The sequence below is a fragment of the Meleagris gallopavo genome, chromosome 5 (genome assembly GCF_000146605.3).
Source record: "Meleagris gallopavo isolate NT-WF06-2002-E0010 breed Aviagen turkey brand Nicholas breeding stock chromosome 5, Turkey_5.1, whole genome shotgun sequence".
NCBI classification, from domain to species: Eukaryota; Metazoa; Chordata; class Aves; order Galliformes; family Phasianidae; genus Meleagris; species Meleagris gallopavo.
Genome location: NC_015015.2, coordinates 45,892,493 through 45,915,229, shown reverse-complemented (window position 1 = coordinate 45,915,229; position 22,737 = coordinate 45,892,493). Strand labels below are relative to the sequence as shown.

The window sequence follows — 22,737 nt, the reverse complement described above, 5'->3', positions numbered from 1 at the left end:
AAGTTAATCTATGTTAATCCTTCTGAAAGTCGTAGCACTCAATTATCCCTCAAGTTAGCTTGTTAGCTTTAACTAAGAAAATTAAATGATTACTCAGTGAAACTAAAGACAGTTGTATTTAAATATTTATTTTGCAGAATATAAATTTTAATAAATAAAAAATGAAATATTAATTTTAATTTGCATTTAATCAAGTTATAAATTCCTCCTAAATACACCATAACACACGACTGTCAGACAAGCAGGATGTTCTATATAATGGTTATTAGTAATGCTGATTAATAAGCTAAATGAAGTAACCAATAGTAGTTGTAACAGTACCTTCCTAATATCCCAAAGGCTCATATTCATAACTTGCAGATCAGGTAATTAATATCAAGTAATTGCTTAAAATTAAAACTAAACAACCATAATGAGTTTTCTTAACTGATAATTTAAAGTTTCCCAATAGAAATCAATATTGAGTTAAGGGCTGTTAATGCCTTGCATTTAATCAGATCTGCTGTACTGGGGCATTGTGGTGGAGTAATCACTTTTAAAATGCTGTTCCTTTCCCCTGCTTTTTAACCACTTTGTATCTTACGACTTTCAGTATCTATTTTTACTTGAGCAGGAGTATCTCTTCAGAGCTCCGTTTGCATTCATATTTTTCCTTTTTGCTTCTAGAAACCTATTTATTTCCGTTTATTCACTCTTACCTGGACTGAGTTTTCATTGTTCTTTGTCATTTAAATGCTGGCAGCGTTTCTTCTGATAGTGTTATGTATTCATTACAGCTGCTGTTCCTTCCATCCCCTTCGTGCTGCATCATGGATCTTCTTGGAGAGTCTGGATTTAATTGTCCCCTGGAGGATTATGTACTCATCAATCTGATCTGTTGGAATCGGTCGTCTGCAGGGCATTGTGAGAATAAGCGAAAGCAAGGAAATATTCCTAACCCAGTGTGTTCATTGTTAGTGAAAGTATTGAATTATTTGCAGAACCACCCAAGGGTCAGATAACAAAAAGGTGTCAAGGAATGTTTCCACAGTGTGTCTGCCCTCAAATGAGTCATAAAATGTGAAACGTGGAATTTTCTCAAGTTAATCCAGGTTGGAGGGATCGTATGGTGATATCTGCGAAAGATCATGTGCAAATCTGTTTGTTTTTTTTTTCCTCCAGATTCAAAATAGAGAAGTTGTGTTCCAGTTCTTATCTGAATCTTTTGAATTTCCCTCCTCTCTTTCTCATATAAATCACCAAGATTTCTGTAGTGAATGTACCTGCTAAAATACCACTTTTTTTTTTTTCGTAGGTCCTTGTATATCTGCATTAGAAGCTTAGGACATAAGTAGAGAAGAGAGGTGGTCCAGGCTGTGCTGATAGAGCTGCCAGGTAGACATTACAGAACTTGGCTCTTCTTTCTGAGAACTCAGAACTGACAAAATCACAAAAAATCTGAAATGTTTATTAATGACTGCCTGCTGCTTGCTGCTCCATGTTGCTGGGATCAAGCAACCTCTAAGGTGCTTGCTATTTTGCTGCTGGCAATTAGATGATACTAAACATAATTATAAGTGATTTGACAACTTCAAGCTGCAGCTGATGTGGTAATAACAAGACCACATCAGCTTTTCTTTTGCTTAAACTTGTTTTATTTTTCAAAACTGCTTTTATTTGATAACTGGTGCTCTGGAACTGGAATTCTGGGTGGAGCAAAATCTACAATGATGTTCTTTTAGCAACGAAGCTCTACCGAAGCCAATAAGCCAATATCTTTATATTCTGTTCTGAAAACACAATTCTCCACTTCTCAACTGATTGAGTTGTGAGACTGCACTTTAGCATTACAAAAGAGAGGAATTCCCTTGAACTGATGAATGTGGACCAGAATCCTGTGGGTATGCCTGTCTTTCCAGTGCCAGGCTATTCAGAGTAGAACTGGAACAGAAGGAACTATGTGAATGCATTCTGAGTCAGGCTTGGCAGTTGGAGTACTATAGTAATTTATATTGCTTCCAGAACCAAAACTAACTCATTTACAGTGATTTAGCTGCTTCAAAATATTATTTCTTAGCCCTAAATGGCTTTTGATGAGAATATTAAAAAAACTGGAATTGTTAGCAAAATTCTGTTTTGTTTTGTTTTTCCTTATAGCTTGCCTTAGTAATCATTAAACAAGTTGATGCAATTTTCAGTAAACCATCATAGTTCTGATGTCTGGAACCATTCTTTTATTTTTGTAACAGGATAATGCTTTTTCTTACATGCAGAAATAGCTTCCATTCCAGTTTTGAGAAATAAAAGGGTGACTGTGCTCATCTTTCCCATTTTTCTTTAATGTGGAATATGGTTAATAGCAATGCAGCTTATTTCAGTTTATGAAGGGTTTTCTTTATTATTTAACAAGGACAAGCAACTTTTATTACTTTTTTAATAAGCTGCGTAAGAGTTTGTTACTGTATATGTTATATGCAGAGCTAATGTGAAAAATAAGGCTAATGTTGCACTGGATTATAAAGATACTTGTCTGTGAAGTATAGGCTTAACATTAGACAAAACACTTCCTAGTGGACACAAATATCTCAAGGATACCTGTTGTATTTGCAGTCATTCTTTGTCTCCTTGTCTTTATTCTGCTACTGTGGAAGATTCACAGATGGTTGACTCTGGGATGGGTCTGGTTTTTGAGTTGTTTGTCTGTACTGAGAGTGTTGCTGCTTAACAGCATCAACAGTGGAGATGAGGGACCCTTATGATGAACAGGACATTTCTCAGGTCTGCTGACATGGTAGGCTCTTTATCTATTTGACCTTCTCCTGTCTTTCATAGTTGATGGAAAAAGTGAAAGGCATTTAAAAGGGGGGGAGAGAGGGGAGGCGGGGGTGTGAGCTTTAAGTTTTAAAAAAAGCTTATTAATGTTAGACACCTGTGATCCCACACGTTGTGGAGAATGTGTTCCAGTTGTATTTTGTGAGTCTTAAATATTTTTCATTTCTCAGTTAATCATAAGGCATAAACTTCTGAGACTTCATTGGAGACATCTGTTAAAGACAAAGGTGTTTGTTTCCTACATTGGGAACCTGAAGTTACAGAACACAAGATTAGCTCTTCAAATATTTGCAAACCATTCTGATTTTCATTACCTTTGGTTCAGGACTAAAAATATGCAAGGCAAATGTCACTTGCTCTTATATGTATCTTGTCACTTTAACATCGGTATGGATGTTGCCACCTTTTCCCCCAAATTCTTTCAGATATCTGAATCGCTTTCATTATCTTGGTGCCAGTTATTTGAAAGCCAACAGCGCAACAAAGAACCTGTGTTGTGAAAACACCGTTTGAAACTTTCACCTTTAAAATGATAAAATGTAATTTTAAATTCTGACTAGCTCTGAACACTAGGAACTATACAAATTTTTCTACTTTACTGAACAGCATTGAAAAGTGAAGACTGATGCATTAAAATAGCTAATAATCACTAATTCATTATAACTTGCTTAAGTTTTACAATCTTAGTTCAAGTAATGTAAAAGAATGCTCAAGTTCTACTTTTAAATGCAAGTGTTTGTATAGAAAGAAGAGCAGTGCTTATAATATGCTGCTTCTTTTAGTGAGATGTTCATTGTACCCATCTAGGTATGTGTCATCGAAGTGGCTTTCTAGGCAGTGGTCTGGTACTTAAGAGGAGGTATTAAAGTCTCTGCCTTCAAAAGAGTTGTAGTTCTTTTCAATCTGACTCAGATAGAAAGCATTTAGTAACTGTTGTTAAGCTAAGTTATCTTAATTCTTATAGATTCCAGATATTTTGAATTTTCTTTGTGAAGTGCTTCATAATGTGCCAGGTTTTCTTGTGTTAATTCCATTAACGCTGCCAAACACACTGCAGTTGTTGATTTGATTCTTACTAATCAGATTAGTATTGCTAACCCAGATGATTCTCAGCTCTTCAGGCAAGAAGTGGCTCAATATAAAGGCCATTATTTTCTGATGCTGTGCACAGTAAGTCAGTCAGCCAGCTGTGTAGGTTAAAATATGAAGTATTTCCTTTTCAAATGATTTTTTTTTTTCCATTTTGGAATTAATTCAGATTGTTTTTATGAACAGACATGACTTTAACATGAAAAAGTCTGTTCTTTTTGTGAGGGCCCTTGAAACCCTGGTAGGATTCCACAGGGAATTTTCATCTACACCTTTAAATGTTATTACATAGGCTGTTTAATCCAAACAAATAAAGAAATTGGGCATATAGTTGTCTGACTGGGGCTTGGGTTCCCTGGCATCTGAAGCTTCGAATGTCTTTTGAATTTGGGAGCATTAGTAGGTGCTCCTTATATTACATATTTTTATGGACTTAAAATATTGCTTCTCTCCCACCTCCACATAAAAGAAAATTCCAGCACTGTGGCTGCAAGTTTGTGACCAGGAAGGAGTACTTACAGACATGCAAGTGATTAGAGAGAAGCCTTTATTTTTAGGAAAACAGACTAAAAAAATGCAAAGTCCAAAATGTAATTAAATAATGTGCTAATCAATATATAATACTTCTATATTTCAAGTGTTACATTAGGCATTAAAATGAGTTGATTTGCATTACAAATAATAATAATAATAATTATTATTTTTAATTAATCCTTCTGCCTGTGTGCTGAGTGATAGATGAATTAATAGCGTGACCAACATTAGATTTGAACTCTCATTTTAGACCGGTAACAATCCTAGAGAATGATGTAAAACCCAGATATCCATAGATACTACTAGATGCTACTTTATAAAACTAATGCCTTTAGAGAAGACCTCTTGTATCATAGGACTCTAGCTTTGGAATCTCTGACAGGGAGAACAGAGGACTGTCAAACACCTCTGTTTGTGGGAGCTTGGCTGCCACATGGAGAGGAAGGGTTTGTGTTGATGCAAATAACGAGCTTGAAAGCCCCACATGGGGTTATATTCTGAGGGCAGCTGCTGCTTTTATTTACCATAAGCAAGAATAATTGGTACTTTGGAACTGTACTTAGCTCACAGCTCCCCTTTGGATGGGGGAAAGGAGAAATCCCTGCCTTAATGCCTGCTTAATTGCCTTCCTTTCTTAAAGTTAACCTTTAGATAAACTAAATAATTATAAGAAAACAATTCGTTGCTAAATCAAAGGACCAAGTGATTAAACAAAACAAAACAAAACAAAAAAAAACATGAGTATGTTCAGCTACCCTTTCTGGTAATACAGATGTAGTAATAATACAGGTAACTACATAAATTAGGGTCTATAAGCTTAACTGTGGGTTTATTTTCAAATAGTAGCTTGGAAAAAAAAAATTAAGTATTGCATGGAATACATTTTAATTGCTAAATCTATTAAATGTTTGTGGCTTTTAGTTGACTTTAAATAAAGACGTCCTTAATATATTTTTTTTCCCTCTGACTTCCATGGAGAAGACTTCAGATTGTCAAGTTGAGAGTATTCTGTTTTGGAATGAGTTTGAGGTAGTATGAGGTTAGAAATCACAGTACAAACTTGTTTTATTGTTTGTAGCACAGGATAACGAAAGAAAAATATTAGGAATAACACATGGAAGAGAAGAGTGAGTCTCATTTTGTAATTGCTCTTTTGAAAATCCTGAAGCAGCTACAATTAAAGAGACATAGGATGGTGGCCCAGAAGGACTTTCTCCTAATCACAGCCACAAAGGCTGTTTCTACCTTATATCTTCTGATGCTGCAAGACTTCGATTTGCACTAAAATTTATTTGTTTGCTTGAAGATTGTTCGCTCCATCACTCTTGTGGGTTCAAAGTCCGATTGCATAGACCTTCTTGCAAAATAGCAGTTCATTTTCAGTCTTTTAGCAATTCATGAGTAATAGTTTAGTAATAGTAAAGTATTAACATCATTTTTAGAATGGGGAGAATAGTCATCATTTAATTTTAAAATGTAAATGATGGAGAAAACTTTGGTAATGTGAAGCCAAGTAACAGGTTGAACATGTGCTACTGCTGTCAACTTCATTCCCACTTCTTTCCGGCACTCATGTTGTTTTCCTTAATATCAGTGGTTAGCTATTGCATTAACCTGATTATTTCCTAACACCAAATTATGAAATGATGGTGAGAAGAAAATAAAAATCAAAACTGTTGATATATTCTTTTGCATACTTTCTGATATATTCATATACTTATTTTTCGGTGTTATCAAATGTCAAAGTAGCAAACAGCCACGGTATTCAAAGATCTTGTCTGAGGTTTGCAGGGGTGCCTGTTGGTTACTGGCAGATTGCCGGGGCACTGAGATCTGCAGAAGTCACGTTGTCCTTGCCTGCTTCTCTTGAGGTCCTTATAGGAATTGACTATTGGGTTTTTTATTTGTTTGTTTGAACAGTGCTGCTTTGTTCACTGAGAATTTAAGGTTTTGCAGTGTGGCTAGTTGGACAATCCAAATACTACGCTTGGAACTCTCCCCTTCCGTCATTATATAAAATATGTCAACGTTAAGCTCTTAATAGGAAGCTTTTTTTTAAAAAAAAAAAAAGTTACTGTTTTTTTAAAAGGTCACACTGCTTTTTTAAACAGGATCTTCAGTCTCTGTAAATACTGTACCTCTTGTCAGTTTTCTGGTTGACACCTCTATATATCTATATTTATCTATCTGCATATAAAGCATTTATGTGACTTTATTTTTTTGTAAAGTATTACCAGATCAGACACTGATGTTTGTTAAAATTCTCTGGTAAGCCCAAAGCGTTTCCTCAGTGGAGCTGCAGACAGGGCTGCTGCTCCGCGCACCGGGCTTTGTCTGGGTGCGGGCACCAGCGCCATTGAGATGCTAATGGCGGGAGCTGCTGTTTTGTAGGAGAACTTGACTGCATCTCAGGAATGTGGCCTGTCTGGTTATATGTTAGCTTCGGCATTAAAAGGGCTACTGTAATTCATGTCTGCGGATCGATTGAGGCTGCCGACTTCTGTGTTACGGCTTTGATGTGCCAAAGGAAATTGTTGGGGTTGGTGGGGAATTAAGTTCTCCTTTTGGTTCTCCCAAATCTGAACCTACCGATTTATTTGCTTTCTGCTTACCATTTTCTGCTTACGATTATGGAATAAAGTGTATTTGCTGTGTGAAGCAATACGTGATGACAAGCTTTCTTGACAAGTAATTGAGCTTTTTTTTTTCTGTTCGTGCCTGTTACACGGTAGGGTAACTAAATGCTGTAATAGGAAGAGAAGCTGAAAGAGATAATATGGAGTGTGGTGTATTTCTGGACCTCTACTTCAAAAGGGAAGACTTTCAGTTGTTAGGCTGATTTCTGGTTCATGTAGAGCCAACAGATAAACTATTAACCTGTACGTAACAGGAATGTATTGTTACAGATTTGTTCAACTCACTGCACCTTACTGGTAATTTTCTGTGTTTTGTGCAGAAAAAGGGTGCGTGTGTGCATTGCAAACATGAATTTGAAAAGTAACTGGGAATAAGATTTGAGTAGGTCTATTTTGTACATTAACACAGTACTCACCAGATTTTCTGCACTGCAGTTCCCACACGTTTGTTGTAAAATTAAAGCAAAAACAGTTTATTTTGCTCTTTCAAACTAAGTCAATTCTTTTGGCTATGTATTGGATGGTAAGTTTCTTTAAGACTTCATCACAGCATTAGGTGAAAGCTGTGTGGAGGGAGCACAGGAGAGGAAAATTGTAAATCTAGTTGTATTCAGTTGGCAATTACTTTAGCAGATAAAACAGAAAATATGCAAATATCTCCGGAGCACTTATGGCTTTCAGATGCTGACTGTCTGTATCCCCAGCCAAAAAAGGACAGATGATAATTAGATTTCGAAGGACCATGTGCTGTTGCTACAGAGCTAAATATTAAAATGCAAGAAAGCAGACTACCACATGGCACAATTGATTTTTATGGCAGTTCATGTTAAAATACTCTCTTTTTATGTTGCCTTCTAGGTTACCTAGGGTGAAACAAAATTACAGGCTTGGAAACTCTGGAAAAGCTCAGCATCAGTATTTGAGGTAAAAATGAACATACTGAAGTAATCTTGGGAGTGTCCTTCTTATTAACTTTATGGAATTGATTGGAGAAGAAATTTTTGTCAAGATTAATTTTGCATTTAAGTTTTCAGTATTGATTTAAACGAAAAAATGACTTCAAATCCTTTTAGATATAGCAAAACTAATACTTGAGATGAATATATCATGTTAATTTTATGCTTTCAAGCTTTGAGAATGCTGTAGATCTTTTGTAGGTCGACAACATTTGTGTTTTTATGTTGTAGTTCTGTTAACGTATGAAATTGTCTTGAATGACTGCTAGATTTATGTGAATAGTTAAATGCAGTTTTATAGGAATTAATATGAATTGCATGCTAATATTACTACTAATAAAATATACATATGCTGATGTGCTTAGAAAGCAATGTTTTTTCTTTGTGATCAGTTTACTGTATTATGACTTGAAAGTGCGATACTTTAGAAAACATTAAAAGCAATCTGAATGTCATTCTAACTCTTAAATGAATTGTGCATGGAAAAATCATTGTTTATTTGAAAAATGTTATAGAACATTACTAGTGTATTTCTCGTGAACCAATTACTAATATGAATAGGATTAGGGATGTATTAATTCCTTGCATATTTAATCTATCAAAAATTAGCTTTTAAATTGCTTGTAGTTTTGTTTCTACTACTAAATTAAAATAATATGTGTTCAGAGAGGATTTTGTTTTCTCTCAGCCAGTTATAGTGTGGTATTGACATGCCATAAAATGTTTATAAGCAAGTGAATTTCCACAATTAACCTCGATATCGTAGTTTCCTTTTAAAATAATTTTTATAGTTCAGAGGTCTTTTTTCTTCTTGCTTTTTAGAGCCGAAGCTTGCAAATTATGTGATTAACCTACAAGCTGATATCATGATGTCAAAATGCAGTTTGGAAAGCATAAGCACAGAGGCTGCAGAGATTAAAACGGTAAGTGTATGCTTTGGAGTATGGGAGAAACAGATTTTTACGTATCATTTTGCTATATTCTATCTGATACATAAAACTCCTTCAGGACCACCAAGTCACCATAAAGTGAGACTGTAGAAATTTACCCTGAATTTCTTTGGAAAGAATAATAATAATGAAAATAGCTAATTTATTTTATCCATAGATAGATAAAGCAGTGGCATAAAGAAAAAAGGTATTTGTTGTGAAATGCATGCCTTAATATTTCTTGTGAAATTGAATATAAATGTGTTCATTTTTTCTGACATTTTTAAAAAGTGAATGTTGTGTTTAAATATTTCTTGTGGATTTTGCAATGAAAAATGGTTTTATAGATGAAATAACGTCAATTTTTAAAAAGTGGGAAGAAGGAAGATGTGTAGCATTAGAATTAGAATTGAATTTGTTTTAGATAGAAGGAGATAAAAAGTTATTGTCTTGAAGTGAATGGCAGGTAAGTTGTTGTGGTCTTACTCTTAGTAATATACTTCTGTTTGAATTATGAGTCAAACAAAAATAGGAAAGGGGCTGCCTGATAAAATTTTGTACAGTAAAAATTGAGAGCTCTATCAAAGTGAGGACAGACATGTATCTAGTTTCATTGGTCCTCTCCTTCCCTTGCATTTTTAGATATCATATACTTGAAGTTTTTTTCTGTTACACTCTGTGTTAAGGGGTTGAAAGTGAAGGAATCAGCATCTCAGCAGTTCAGCACCTGCATAGTTAGACCTGCTGTACTGGGCTTTATACATTTCTTTATAAAAGATTAAATAGTTTGTTCCACTATCTGCATGTTTGTATTTGACAAAGAATAAGCATCTTCCTTCCATTTGTTTATTCTGAATGCCTTATGTACTGATGTGAGTATAGATGTGCTAGAAAATGTGTATTTTCATTTTCTCATTTTATTTCTGAACTGGCAAATAGCCTACATCCCAAGCATACTATGCTGATAAATAGAATAGAATAATTCTTCTGCTTTAAGGGTTATTTGCAATGTACAGCAGCATAATTTTGATATGAACAGTGTCGAGCTGATGCAGTTAGCTTAGCTCTGTCAGCAGCAACAGAAACTGTTTATTAGGCATTCACTTAAGGCCAACTTTGTCCATAACTGTGATGGAACGCTTGGAGGATTTTAGGGGTTGTGCATTTATCTGGATCTAAGTGTCATGTTATACTTCATTTCTATTCTACTGCCAGAAATTTAGGAGGAGTCTGGCAAGCATTCCAGCTGTTAACTGTACCGCATTGCACGGAGAAATGCTTCAGAAGCAGTTCCTTCTAATATAGAATCATAGAGCCTCAGTGTAATCCTCATCTTCGTAAGCTCTCTGCTGAAACTTCTCTGAACAACAAAAAGCAACGCTTCTCTCCCTTGTGCTGTTAGAAACCAAAGCTGTGGTTATACTGTTAGGTTATTTATAAAATTACAACAAATAGCATCTAATTGAAGATGAACATTCACAGTTAGTTGATTGTGCTAAGGAAACCAGAGAAACTGGTTCTTGGAGGAATTCTTGCAGCTAAGCTTTCTAAGTATTTATATATTCTGTTAGCACTTGAAAGAGAATGGATCTGAATTTATTTCCTTTCAAAGAATGTTGTAGGACAACACAACTTGTTAGACAATGCATCTGCTGAAGGTATTTGAAGGATAAGAGTTCTGTGCAGCTGCACTGCATGCATTAAAATATGTTAAAGGTAGCATGATGTAAAAATAAGTTGATTCATCCTCTTTAATACTATTGTTTGATGGTATTTTCTTAGTTTAGACCTCTGAGCTAAATTATATTCTTCAGAAACTTAGGAAAATATACTCTTAATGCTGTTTTACAAACCAGAAAATATGTGAATTGTATTTCTTTTTTTTCTTTTTTTTCTTTTGCTTGAATGAAGGTAAATATACAATTCTTGGCACTGAATGCTTATAGTGTATGTAGAAGTCACTTTACTGCAAAAGTTTTCAGTAGCTGTGAAACACTCTCAGTTAATATTTTCCATTTTCTTTAAATAATGTTTACACTGATCTACTCTGTATTTGTACTTGAAAATTAGAAAATATTACTTCTTATTTGTATATCTGTTACCCAGGAAATAATTTTGTGTTAGTTCTTTGAACAGATTAATATTTCATGTAGTAGTTGACGTGACTCTTCGGGCATTCGTGTGGAAGAATGTTCAAGCAGCATGTTTTGATTCCTATTTTCATGAATGGATCATGGTTTGTTTACTTTCACGTAATTTTTCCATCTTTTCAGAGGCTAATTTCTCTCTTCTTACGCCAACAGGGATTTTAGAGAATAGGAAGAAATTCCTAGGCAAAGATTAGAACCTGCAGCATGAGAAATAGTTCTGGTATCATTAAGACTGTATCAGACAGAAACTCAGATATCACAGTTAGAGATCTTGAAGAAAGTAGAGGAAATATATTTGACAGTAATTTTTTTTCTTTTCTTTTTTTTGTTGATAGGAGGTATAGTTTGCAGTAACTTGCTATGAATACAAAACACATTAAGCATGCAGGTAGCAGTTAAAAACCCAAAGATGTATTCCAAGAACTCTAGTTTCTTCTCTGCTTACTTTAGAGTATCATTCAACAAAAGTTTTTAACAGCCCTTGGAGCAGGGTTAGATCCAGGATGTCCTATTTCAGGTGAGTGCCCTACTTGATTTGGCTCATGTTCCTTAGTGCAGTGAAACCTGACATTTTTTTGTGCACCAAGGGACTATTTTAACTTAGATATAGTGCTGTGGCTGAAAAACCTGCACCACTCTTCCAGAATTATTCTAGTCGGAAAGAAACTTCTATTAAATTTTAATTCCCAACCTCGTACTTGTTTGAAATATATGTCTTTAAGAGATAGAGTAAGGCTTTAGGTTTAACTGAAGCTTGCAGTTCAATATGTGTTGACGTGAACAGGCATTAAAGTAAGATCATCAAGTTGTGGATTTTGCTGTTAAACGTTTTGAGTCAGTGGCCACAATTTGAACTTCTTACAGTTATTTTATTAGAACAGATAAGGCCCAGTGCTGTGCTGCTTTGTCCCCTTTCTCGTAACTCAGTGTAGGGCCACAGGAAGCAGGACTTCTGTTTCTTATACCTTCCTTCAAAATTTGTCTTCAACAAGTTTTCATTTTCTGACTATCAATATCCAAAATGACACAGTGGATAAAGGTGGAACATCATAGCAGATATCTTTGTTATTCACACTGGCAAAGCAGGACTATTTTTTTCTGCTTCCCACTTAGCTAGTTACAGGATTCAGTTAACTTCTGTCCACAAATTCTGAAAGTATGCACTTATATTTCAACTGTTTTCAATTTAAAACCTGTTCTTCAAGTAGATGTTTTTTCCCCCCTTTTTATTTCTAGATGGTCTTGCACTACTTTTCTTTTGTTGCAGAACTTGATATTTTTCTTATAATTGAAATAGAGACTTAAAATATATAATTACTTCATTATTGTGGCTTATACCGTAATAATGTTGACATTGATCTTGTCAAGTCTTACATACTTACAATGGAGATAACACAAATGAAGGCCAGGACTAAGGAACTCCTTAGCACAGCAGGAAGTAGCATTGAAAGTTTAGATAGGTGGACTTCTTACCTTGGTCATTACATATGGACAGGGAATCTAAGCTATTTCAACTGTCCTCTGCCTTATGAGAGTCTCATTGTGTTGTTTTGCTACTTAATTGTGCAGTTCATGAGAGCTAAATCCCATTGTTTTTTTTTGTCAGCTTGTTCCACAGTTAATAATAGTCTTACTGCCCTGCAGAATGCTGTTTTATTTCTCATTATGTTTCAAGATACCAAGTTTATTCCTCGCACTTCAAAAAAAAAAATTGCGAACTTTTCTTTGAGTATACTTCTTTTTTTCTTTTTTTTTTTTTTAACTTCTGTGAGATGACCATACTTGATGGCAGGCTTTTCATGAAGATAAACAGAAAACAAATCTGTGGCTTAGTGTGTGTGATGTTTCACAGGCTCTTCCAGAGCAAGCTGAACCTGTGTGTAAGTGTGAATCTCTGTGCTCCTTACGGTGAGGTAACTAAGCTTACTATCATTGTCATGGAGTCATATGTAGAAAAGAATGTGAATGTTAGGTCATGCGTTTGGTTGTGAGGGAGATGGTCTCTCAGAGTGAGCTTGTGTTTGTTCATGAAGTTGTGTTTATGGTTTGGGAAAGAAAAACTGAAGTGGAATAACAGAAAAGGCACTGCTGATCCAAAATGCTCTATAAAATTGAAGTGTCTGGGCGTAAATATACAAATGATTGGGTGGTTACCCTTAGAAATATAATACATATTATACTTTACCTGGTCTATCCCAGCCTTGGGCAACTATAATGGCTGTTACCAGGTTTCCTTTAAAAACAAACAAAAAAACCCCAGAACTATCCTTCCACACGAATTGCTGTATATAAGTAGGAAAAGTACTGAGGCAATTTCAATGAAATGTTGCAATTGTGATGAAGACTTCTATGATCTCCAAAATTCTTGAATCCCAAAATTTTCCAAATAGCATGGTACTGATTTGATTATAAAGAAGCTAGAGATATTAGAGCAGAACCTTGTCTATTACCTTGTGTGAGGGAGAGAAACTTTCAATAGTCTCTCTGACTGTCATGCACTTAAGCTGCCTGTTCATACAAAAGCTTTGTTAGTGCCCAGGTGCTTTCTGTCAGTGGCTGAAAACAATTATATCCCAATGCGGTCCTTCATGTGTGACTGATATAATTGTATTAATTACATAATGATTAACGTGAGTACATATGATGTGCAAACACATCAATGTCAAGAATTATCACCTTTACTACACACAACTATTTATAACACATGCACTTTTTTTTTACTACTTGTCTTGACATAGTGCTATGGAAACTTCAGTGAAAGAACAGCCACAGAGCTGCTTGTTCCAAATGTGGAATCAACCAAAACATTTTCAGGTCTGACTGGATTTAGACACCGTGTAGAGTTACTAGTCTGATTGTTAGAACAGAACCTATGTGTTCTTGTATGCAGTTTGAAATGCATAAAAGCAATTTTAGAATCTCCAGGACTCTTATATTACATCTGAAATGAAAAATGATGTATTTCTGATTTTATGATGTGAGTAGCCTATGTTGTTTTGTATTTGCAACTAAACAAAGCAATATGTCTTTTTTTTTCTTTCTTTTGATTTAAAGCATCTAAAGGAACTCAGACTGAAACAATAACTTAAGTTCCAGAATTGAGAAAGTAAATGAGAAATACTTGTAAGATTTGTATGAGTTTGGAGGTTCATCCAAAAGTAACTGGAGAGATTAGCAAGAATCTCAAAAGCATTCTTTAGTACATCCTTTAAAAACTACATGCTTTTTCTTAAACTTTTGAACATATTTCTTCTTTCTGGTATCTTCTTACCATGACAGTTTCTCTGTAGCTGAAATTAAAATATAAGACTATATTCCTGCAATATATTCCTGCACTCCTTTTGGTGAAGAATTTTTTTTAATGGAGAAGATAGTGATAATTGCTGAGCCAAAGGTGAAGTTTACCCTGTTTCACGTAGCATTTTTCTGAATGTTTGTCTTCAAAACAGTGATAGCTCCTTATAGAGGAATGGAACAGTGTTACTTCAACTAAACCATAATGTCCTTGAATAGTCTTCCGCCCTTCTGGGGAAAGAAGGGAAGGGGGAAAAAAAAAGCTTTTTACTCTGACTAATGTCCTAGGGAGTGATTGTGTAATTCTATGTAATGCTTTCTCTTTGTCTCAAGCAAGAGACAAAATATATTTGAAGTGGAAAACTGAGAGCTTCTTATAGTTATTTAATGTTAGTTAAATTAGCATATACATCAGTGTTTAAAGGTGGTTCAACTTGTAAAATTTAACTTGGAAATGTGAATATACAAGGAAGAGCCACAGTGTTATATTAATTGTTCTCATAAACAAAAGAGAACTTCATTTTGATTCAGAGAGAAATGAATACTTTTTCCCTTTTTACTTCAACTGCTTCCTACTTGCTAAGCAGTTCTCTTATAACATTCGCTGTTCAATAGTTTCTATTATATACCTTATCGTACTTGTCTCAAAATTCTTTCCCAGTGCACAATTGCAAAACTTAATTTTCCTATAGTATAGTACAGTAGGAACGTTTCTGTACAATAAGGTTATAATTCATTCAGTCCCATAGGAAAAAAATTGATTATACCTTGATAATTTCTGAAAAATATCAAGCATTTCTAAAATAGCCAATGATGAGGACTTCGTAGACCTCCATAGGGAGCTGTTTTCTAGTACATGATTGTCATCAAATTGTTACTTAAAGTATCTTTCTGGAATCTGGTGGTTTATCTAGCACGGGACCTATTTTCCATTAGCTCTTATCGTCATCATCTGTAATTATTTATTAAATTTCTGCTTATTCTTCTGCCAATTCTGATAAAGTTATCTGTTTCATTGACAACATGTTCTTACGAAGCTCCTGTTCTTTTTTTCCTTTTGGTTAGAATGAAGTCCCTGTTCTGTGTATTTATGCGTATGTAAATCTTTGGTTATAAGACTTACTTGAAAATGCAAAACGTGGTAGATTTGCTTGTTATCTCTGATCTTGAAAATCTCTTTTTTCTTTCCTGAAGTAAAGTTAAAGCAGTTCTATATTTTTAATTTGTTATTCAATAAACTTTAAAAGGAGGTTTGTTAGAATGCAAAGGGAACTTTATCCTGTAGCGTCCATGTGCCTAGAGTCAGCTTTGCCCATAAAGCAGCTTTTTTTTTTTTGTTACTTTGTTAAATACACCTCTTGAAGTGGGAAAGTGTCTTTAAGTGCAAAATTGAAGTGTTCTACTGAAAGTAATGAGATTGTAGCTCTTACTGGAAGTAAAAATAAAGTAGAATTATGTATCCTTATATTCTTTTACTTTTTCCTTTATATTATAACTGTATCTAGTACCGTTTTGCTTTCTTCCATAGTAGGCTGTGCTGGAACAAAAACGCAATGACAGAAACACTGGATGAATGAATGAAAAGCCCTGCTTTGCAATCCCTCAGCATGGCGGGACTGCAGCTCATGACCCCTGCTTCCTCCCCAATGGGTCCATTTTTTGGACTACCGTGGCAACAAGAAGCAATTCATGATAACATTTACACGCCAAGAAAATATCAGGTACTGGTGATAATACATTTTTTTCTTATAACATTACTATATTATTGAAAATAAATCTATGAATTTAATAGAAAAAAAAGTGGAGCAGATGGAAAAAGTCTACAGGTGTACATAGTCCAGGCATGTGTTTCTTACAGCTGCACCTGTTGGGACCTAGTTGTCCCTTTTTTCACTAGCTAGGATGTGTTCTGCTTTTGTGATAATTCCTATTCTCCCTTCTCAATTTGCTTTTATGAATCAAAATTTTAAGCTGAATATTCTCTTGCTTTCTGCAAGGTGTTATTAGGGATAAATACCCTAGTCTTTACATTGTGCAACTTGATTATATACTTACAGTTACATCTCCAAACTTGATTTTGATATGCACACTGGTCAAAGCAGTTTAGTAATGTTAGAAACTCTGTCAGAGTACTCTGACTTTTATTTTGTTACAGAAGCTATTCCTGAGTTCTGGAATTTCAGTTCTCTGTGTGCCCTGCAGAGATGCCTGAAAGCTAGAATTTGGTTAATATTACTGAAAAGATTGTATCATCTTGAACTAATGTACTTGTGTATTTGGCTGAACTGATACATAGAATTAGACTGAAAAGCTCTAGCATGTAGCTTCAAATAGTTTTGAGGAGAAATTTAGTTTTAGAAGCTAAACTGTATAGTGTGCATTAATATTTTTTGGGTGAGTGACTGTACCTTAGTTATGAAAGAATAGTGTTGGTTCTTTGGCATTGGAAAGAATTCTACAGGTCATATTGACCTGTCTGTAGTTTGTTTACCACTTGTATTGTTATTTCTGTCAACATTTTATCCACCTTGCTCCAAATAAGGGCGTTGTTGTTTTTAAACCTAGGTTGAACTGCTTGAAGCAGCTTTGGATCATAATACAATAGTCTGTTTAAACACTGGCTCAGGGAAGACTTTTATTGCAGTACTACTCACTAAAGAGCTGTCCTATCAGATCAGGGGGGATTTCAACAAAAATGGAAAAAGAACTGTGTTCTTGGTCAACTCAGGTAAGAGGAAAAATATACTAAGTTCCTGAATATGCTAGTTCTGTTGTCATGGGACAACTCCTTAATAGAAGTTGTGTGAAAGCAAATTTAGGAGAAAGTTTTGGCTGAAGCCCTTAACAGCAGGGATAATAAACTGATCAAAGAATGTGACACCTTTCACATTTTGCTGATTGTACACTCAATACTACCTCTTATCTCTGGTATCTTTTATTTCCTGATTTAAAATAAAAGCATTAAATCAGAATAGCTGTGCAGTTTATTTCCTAACTATAGTTTTATATGGAGGTAGGTTGCCATGTACCCCAGTTTAACATTAGCCTAACCTGAAGGTTGTACTATAAAGCATGGTACTAGTGATAGAGCAAACATCTTGAAAATTAATGTATGGAAACACCTTCATGAGATTGAGGATTTTTGTCTGTTTTTATTTTTAAGCAAATCAAGTTGCTCAGCAAGTATCAGCTGTCAGGACACATTCAGATCTTAAAGTGGGAGAGTATTCAAGTTTAGAGGTGACTGAATCATGGACAAAAGAGAAATGGAGTCAGGAATTCTCTAAGCATCAGGTAATGTATTAAGTATAAATGCAAACAGAGTCTGCAGTTAGACCAGATAAGAACTGGTAATTTTCAGTTATACATAAACTCTTCTAACAAATTCAGCATGCTAGTAATATGTATATATTAATTTTGAGGCAAAACATGTATAAGAGGTACTCAGGTTGTTGTAAAAAGCTGTCCTTTTAATCCTTTTTTTCAAGTCTTCCTGTCTTGTGATCAAAGATGATAACTGCAGATGAAATTTTTAGTGTACATATTGTACTTTAAACATCCCTAAAAATGTCATTCCTTGGCATGCTTTTTATGTCTGCCTTTTGGAGTAAGCTATAGTTCTGTAGTTCTTGGACCATTTTTTCTGCTTTTATTTTACTTTTAGCGAAACATTTAGTAATGGCCAATGAAGTATATCTAGAGAACTTAGACAGATAGATGAGTAGATGAAGTTAATATTTGTTAATACTGTCAATACTATCAAGCGTGACGTACAGAAGAGCTTTTTCACTTTACTGTGGCCTAAGACAATTTGTACTCTTTTTATATTGATGCTTTTTTTTTTTAAACTTAGGTTCTGGTTATGACATGTCATGTTGCTTTGACTGTTTTGAGAAATGGATATTTATCCCTGTCAAATATTAATCTACTAGTGTTTGATGAGTGCCATCTTGCAATCCAGGACCATCCATACCGTGAAATTATGAAGGTTAGTTTGTACATGTGAACAGTTTAATACTTGGTTGCAGAGCATGGGTGAGGCTGGAAGGGTTGAAGAAGTAGGAAACGAGTCAGTTTTTGCTACTGAAGAATAACATCAATGGAATCATGGTTTAGCATGCCTTGGCTGGATTTACTGTAATGAATTAATACTTAACTCATATCATGAGATATTATAGAAAAGTAGTGTATTTACTTTGTAGTGATAAAAGAAAAGTCCAGGCATTAACCTGGACTTAGCGAACTAAGGGAATTTTCAAAATGATTGTTAAAAATGTTTGGGAATGAGATGTAAAAAATCGGTTTCTGTATTTCTTAAAATACTGATTTCTAAACATGTTTGTAGAGCTTTTGAAGGCATATTGTTAGCTTCATGAGATATTTGTTAGATGTCTTTACAGTTCTCTCTTCAGGTTTAACCAGATCATGCGCGCTTTTATTTTTTTTATATGACTTTAGTGTTTTCATGGTGTATAAGTATTATGATATGTGTTGTATTTTAAGTATGACAAAGCTATCTTGTGTATTACTAATTGTTTATTACTTTAAATATTTACTAGATGGAAATATTTATCTTGAAACATGGTTGCTGTTAAATGTTCTTCAGTTCTGTAGGTTTACTTCCGGGCAATAGAAGAAAGTATTTACTGAACATTTGATTCCCTTTCCAGTACATGCTATTCAATACCAGTTTTCAACTAAGCATAGAAACTTTGTCTGCTGGTTTGATAGTAGGCTTTCAAAATGGTGGGAACAACTATTTGAAGGTACTTCATTCTGGTTTGCTTCATAGATCTGTGAGGATTATCCATCTTGCCCTCGAATCTTGGGATTAACTGCTTCCATTTTAAATGGGAAGTGTGATCCTGCTGAGTTAGAAGAGAAGATAAAGAAACTGGAGAAAATACTAAAGAGCAATGCTGAAACTGCAACTGATTTGGTGGTCTTAGATAGGTATGTTGTTATGCAGTTATGGCTATTTAATTGGCTGCCTTTTTTGTTTAGTAAGGAACAAACCGTTATAAATATTTGCTGTTTTAAATCTTAGCAGAAGTTGTGTGTATGTGATACCATTAGTTTTATGTGAGGTGAGGACGGAGAGGTGAACGTATAAAATTGCTTTTTGAGTAATCAGTGTTGAAGTACATCTTAAAGTTAAGTAGAAAGTCTACATGACCCTAATATTCAGAGATTTTATGTTGTTGAAGAAATAAACAGAATTTTCATCACAACTGTTTTACTTGTTTGGCATGTAAAAAGAGGAAAAGCTAAAGTGAAAGTTGTGGTCAAGTGGATTCAGTTTGCTTTGGCTTAGATATTCCAATATTTGAAACGTAGGTAGTGATACTAACCTCATTTTTAGGAAATACATTAGACAGATTAGTATTTTTAGAATGAATCAATTTGGTATATATGGAGATTTTTATTTTTCTTTTTTAAATATATATTTAACTTTGTAATCGTTCGTGGTGGGGATAGAAATGTACTTGATTATGCTTCATACTGCCCTTGCTATTTGCCATATAACTTTAACAGGCTGAAATAACCTGATCTTTGCCCTCAATTAAGATATACTTCTCAGCCATGTGAGATTGTTGTAGACTGTGGACCATATACTGACAAAAGTGGATTGTATGGAAGACTATTAAGGGAATTGGATGAAGCACTTCATTTTCTAAATGACTGCAACATATCTGTACATTCAAAGGAAAGAGATTCTACGTTAATTTCTAAACAGGTAAGGTTGTAAGCTGTGTGAAAAACCTACGGAATTGAAGTCTTACTATTTTTCTTTGCAGCATATATTATGTTACAGAAACTTTTTAAGTTAGTCAGCTTGGTATATCTGAGCAAAAAGACTTCTAATTTTCATGTTCTACTAACACTGCAGATCTTTTCATGAATTAATGGGGCTTGAATGTCAACTATTCATACATAGTGTTCATACCTAGATCAAAACTTTGTCTAGTTTGAGAATCCTGTATTCGGATTTGCTTAAGGCAGCAAAGCATCCTGCACCATGATTTCTGAAGTCAAGAGTCTTAGCATCTTTGAATAAGTCGGTAGAAAAAGGGAAGTTATGCCACAGGAATTACTAGGAAAAGCAGTGCACAGTTGTATTACAGAATGCTGAGTGGGAATTGAGGTGTGAAATCCAACTAGCTCTACAATATCCACAGTTTATTCTAGTGAGAACAATATGTGACTAGTGGAATGAAACTTCAGCCTCAAGCTTGCCCCTGTGTTTTTGTGCAGGATGGCAGAGTAGAATATAGGTGGCATGGTTTGAACAGAGACTTGTTGCACATGGGGTGTGGAGTCCAGAAACCTATTTTTTTTTTTTTTTTCCCCACTGAGATTTGGGATTGCATCCTGAGATACGATTGTGCAGGTATTAAGTTAAAAGTAAATTATTTCTATAACCATCTGTGAGGAAGTTGGAGAATTTGTTTCTCTTTTCATCTAAAAGTACTTTAGTTTAGTATTTCTAGAAGCTCAGTATTCTGGCAGTTAAAGATTACTTTGGCCAGAGAGAGAGATAGTAAGTAACGCAGTCTATCTTTCTACTTCCCAGTTTATCACAATTGCTTGTGACTTTTGTTCTAGACTTAAAATGCAGTAGGGCAAAACTTTATAAGGAATGTTGGAACTAAGGGCAATCCCAAGTATTTGCATAATCCAGAATAGTGAATTAACTGCTATGCTTCTAATGTACATTGCACTCTGTACTTTTTTCCTGATGCAGTAGCTCTACAAGATGGAGGCACCTATATTGAGAAAAATAAGTTTTCCATTTGATGTGGGGAGAATCAACCCTCTGTATATAATTAGAATTTGTTTAGAAAATTTTTACCCTTAAGTCTCACAGATAATAAACTTCAGGGAATAAAGTATAAAGAAGGCAACTTGTTCTGTGTTCTCTTACAAGAATGGAATAAGGAAGAAAAATTAGGACAGCAACTGCAAACTAATATTCTGATTGTTTTGAGATACCTCCACTGTAATTAATACATAGAGTTGATAAGTGGTACTTGTATGTCGTTTGTGTATTTAATTAGCTGTTTACTACTGGACTACTTGATTCTGTGGGAAGAAAAAAACTTGTCATTAGCTATAATGCTGTTTGTACTCAAGTGTCTTTGTTATTTTTTCCAAGTAGTAAGTAGTTCCCTGTTTTTTTCTGTTCTGCCCACACATACCCTTTTTTCCTTTGAAAGGCTTACCTTAACACAACTGTGCAATTTCATGTTTAGGTATTTTTGAAAGCTTGGCAATTATCACTAATGAATGAAGTAAGAAGTACCTTTTAAAGCATTTATCTTGTTATTAGTTTTGTGTTAAACATAACAGATAATACTTTTGCTTTGCTTATTGAGCTGCCTCAAGAATTATTCCCCTTCTTAGCATAACTATCTGAAGCTAATTTCAAATACGAATTTCATCAAATTGCAAAATACTACTTAAACTTTTTTTGAGACTCAGAAATGTGCAAAGCTCAAAGTTGAGGTTTTGCGTTTTAGGAGGGGGGAAAAATGGCTCCATTAAATACCAGTGTTCCCAAGGTTGCCTTAATGACAAAAGCCAACTTTAAATACCTTTGTAATAGAACATATTGGAATATTCATAAGCGCTGTGACATGAGGAACCAGAGCTGTCTTATGTGAATAACTTATGAATGTATTCTTTTGAACTGATACTTGAATTCATCTGTTGTAGATATTGTCAGACTGTCGAGCTGTATTGGTTGTTTTGGGACCCTGGTGTGCAGATAAAGTAGCTGGGATGATGGTGAGAGAGCTACAGAAGTATATCAAACATGAGCAAGAGGAGCTGCACAGGAAATTTTTATTGTTTACAGACACTTTCTTAAGGAAAATACATGCACTCTGTGAAGAGCATTTCTCACCTGCCTCACTTGACCTGAAATTTGTAACTCCAAAAGTAATAAAGCTGCTTGAAATTTTGCGCAAATACAAACCATATGAACGGCAGCAGTTTGAAAGTGTTGAATGGTATAACAACAGAAATCAGGATAACTACGTATCGTGGAGTGATTCTGAAGATGATGATGAGGATGAAGAAATTGAGGAGAAAGAAAAGCCAGAGACTAATTTCCCATCTCCTTTTACGAATATTTTATGTGGAATTATTTTTGTGGAAAGAAGATACACAGCAGTTGTTCTAAATAGGTAAATCTTCTTTAAAAACAAAAAAAGGCATGTTCAGCTGCCAGCACGTGGATGTTTATATTGTGAATATGAAAGGGATTGTCTTTTCAGAACTCTATTTAAAGTTGCATTAGGAAATTATATTAAAGCTGTGTCAAGAAAGAATAGCA

The 22,737-nt window shown here is 34.6% G+C and overlaps 1 protein-coding gene across 2 annotated transcripts; it reads left to right on the top strand.

Moving 5' to 3' along the window:
- The first annotated feature begins 1,279 nt into the window (after nucleotides 1–1,279).
- Nucleotides 1,280–22,737, top strand: LOC104911232 (endoribonuclease Dicer-like). 2 transcript variants are annotated; one of them, XM_010711888.2, is made up of 10 exons: nucleotides 1,280–1,374; nucleotides 7,929–7,994; nucleotides 8,849–8,949; nucleotides 15,931–16,120; nucleotides 16,965–17,127; nucleotides 17,563–17,693; nucleotides 18,253–18,387; nucleotides 19,192–19,352; nucleotides 19,968–20,136; nucleotides 22,116–22,737. In XM_010711888.2, exons 4-10 carry the CDS (start codon nucleotides 15,977–15,979, stop codon nucleotides 22,590–22,592), a joined length of 1,380 nt encoding a protein of 459 aa, XP_010710190.1. In that variant the 5' UTR covers nucleotides 1,280–1,374; nucleotides 7,929–7,994; nucleotides 8,849–8,949; nucleotides 15,931–15,976; the 3' UTR covers nucleotides 22,593–22,737. The 2 variants fall into 2 exon arrangements, with proteins under 2 accessions (XP_010710190.1, XP_010710189.1); XM_010711887.2 differs by having other exon boundaries at nucleotides 15,928–16,120.

Excerpts from the sequence above, each read along its gene's own strand:
- LOC104911232 (XM_010711888.2), top strand. The coding sequence starts at position 15,977 with ATGAAAAGCCCTGCTTTGCAATCCCTCAGCATGGCGGGACTGCAGCTC. Across the intron at positions 17,128-17,562 it reads TGTGTTCTTGGTCAACTCAG|CAAATCAAGTTGCTCAGCAA; the intron begins GTAAGAGGAAAA and ends TTTATTTTTAAG. Across the intron at positions 19,353-19,967 it reads GATTTGGTGGTCTTAGATAG|ATATACTTCTCAGCCATGTG; the intron begins GTATGTTGTTAT and ends CCCTCAATTAAG.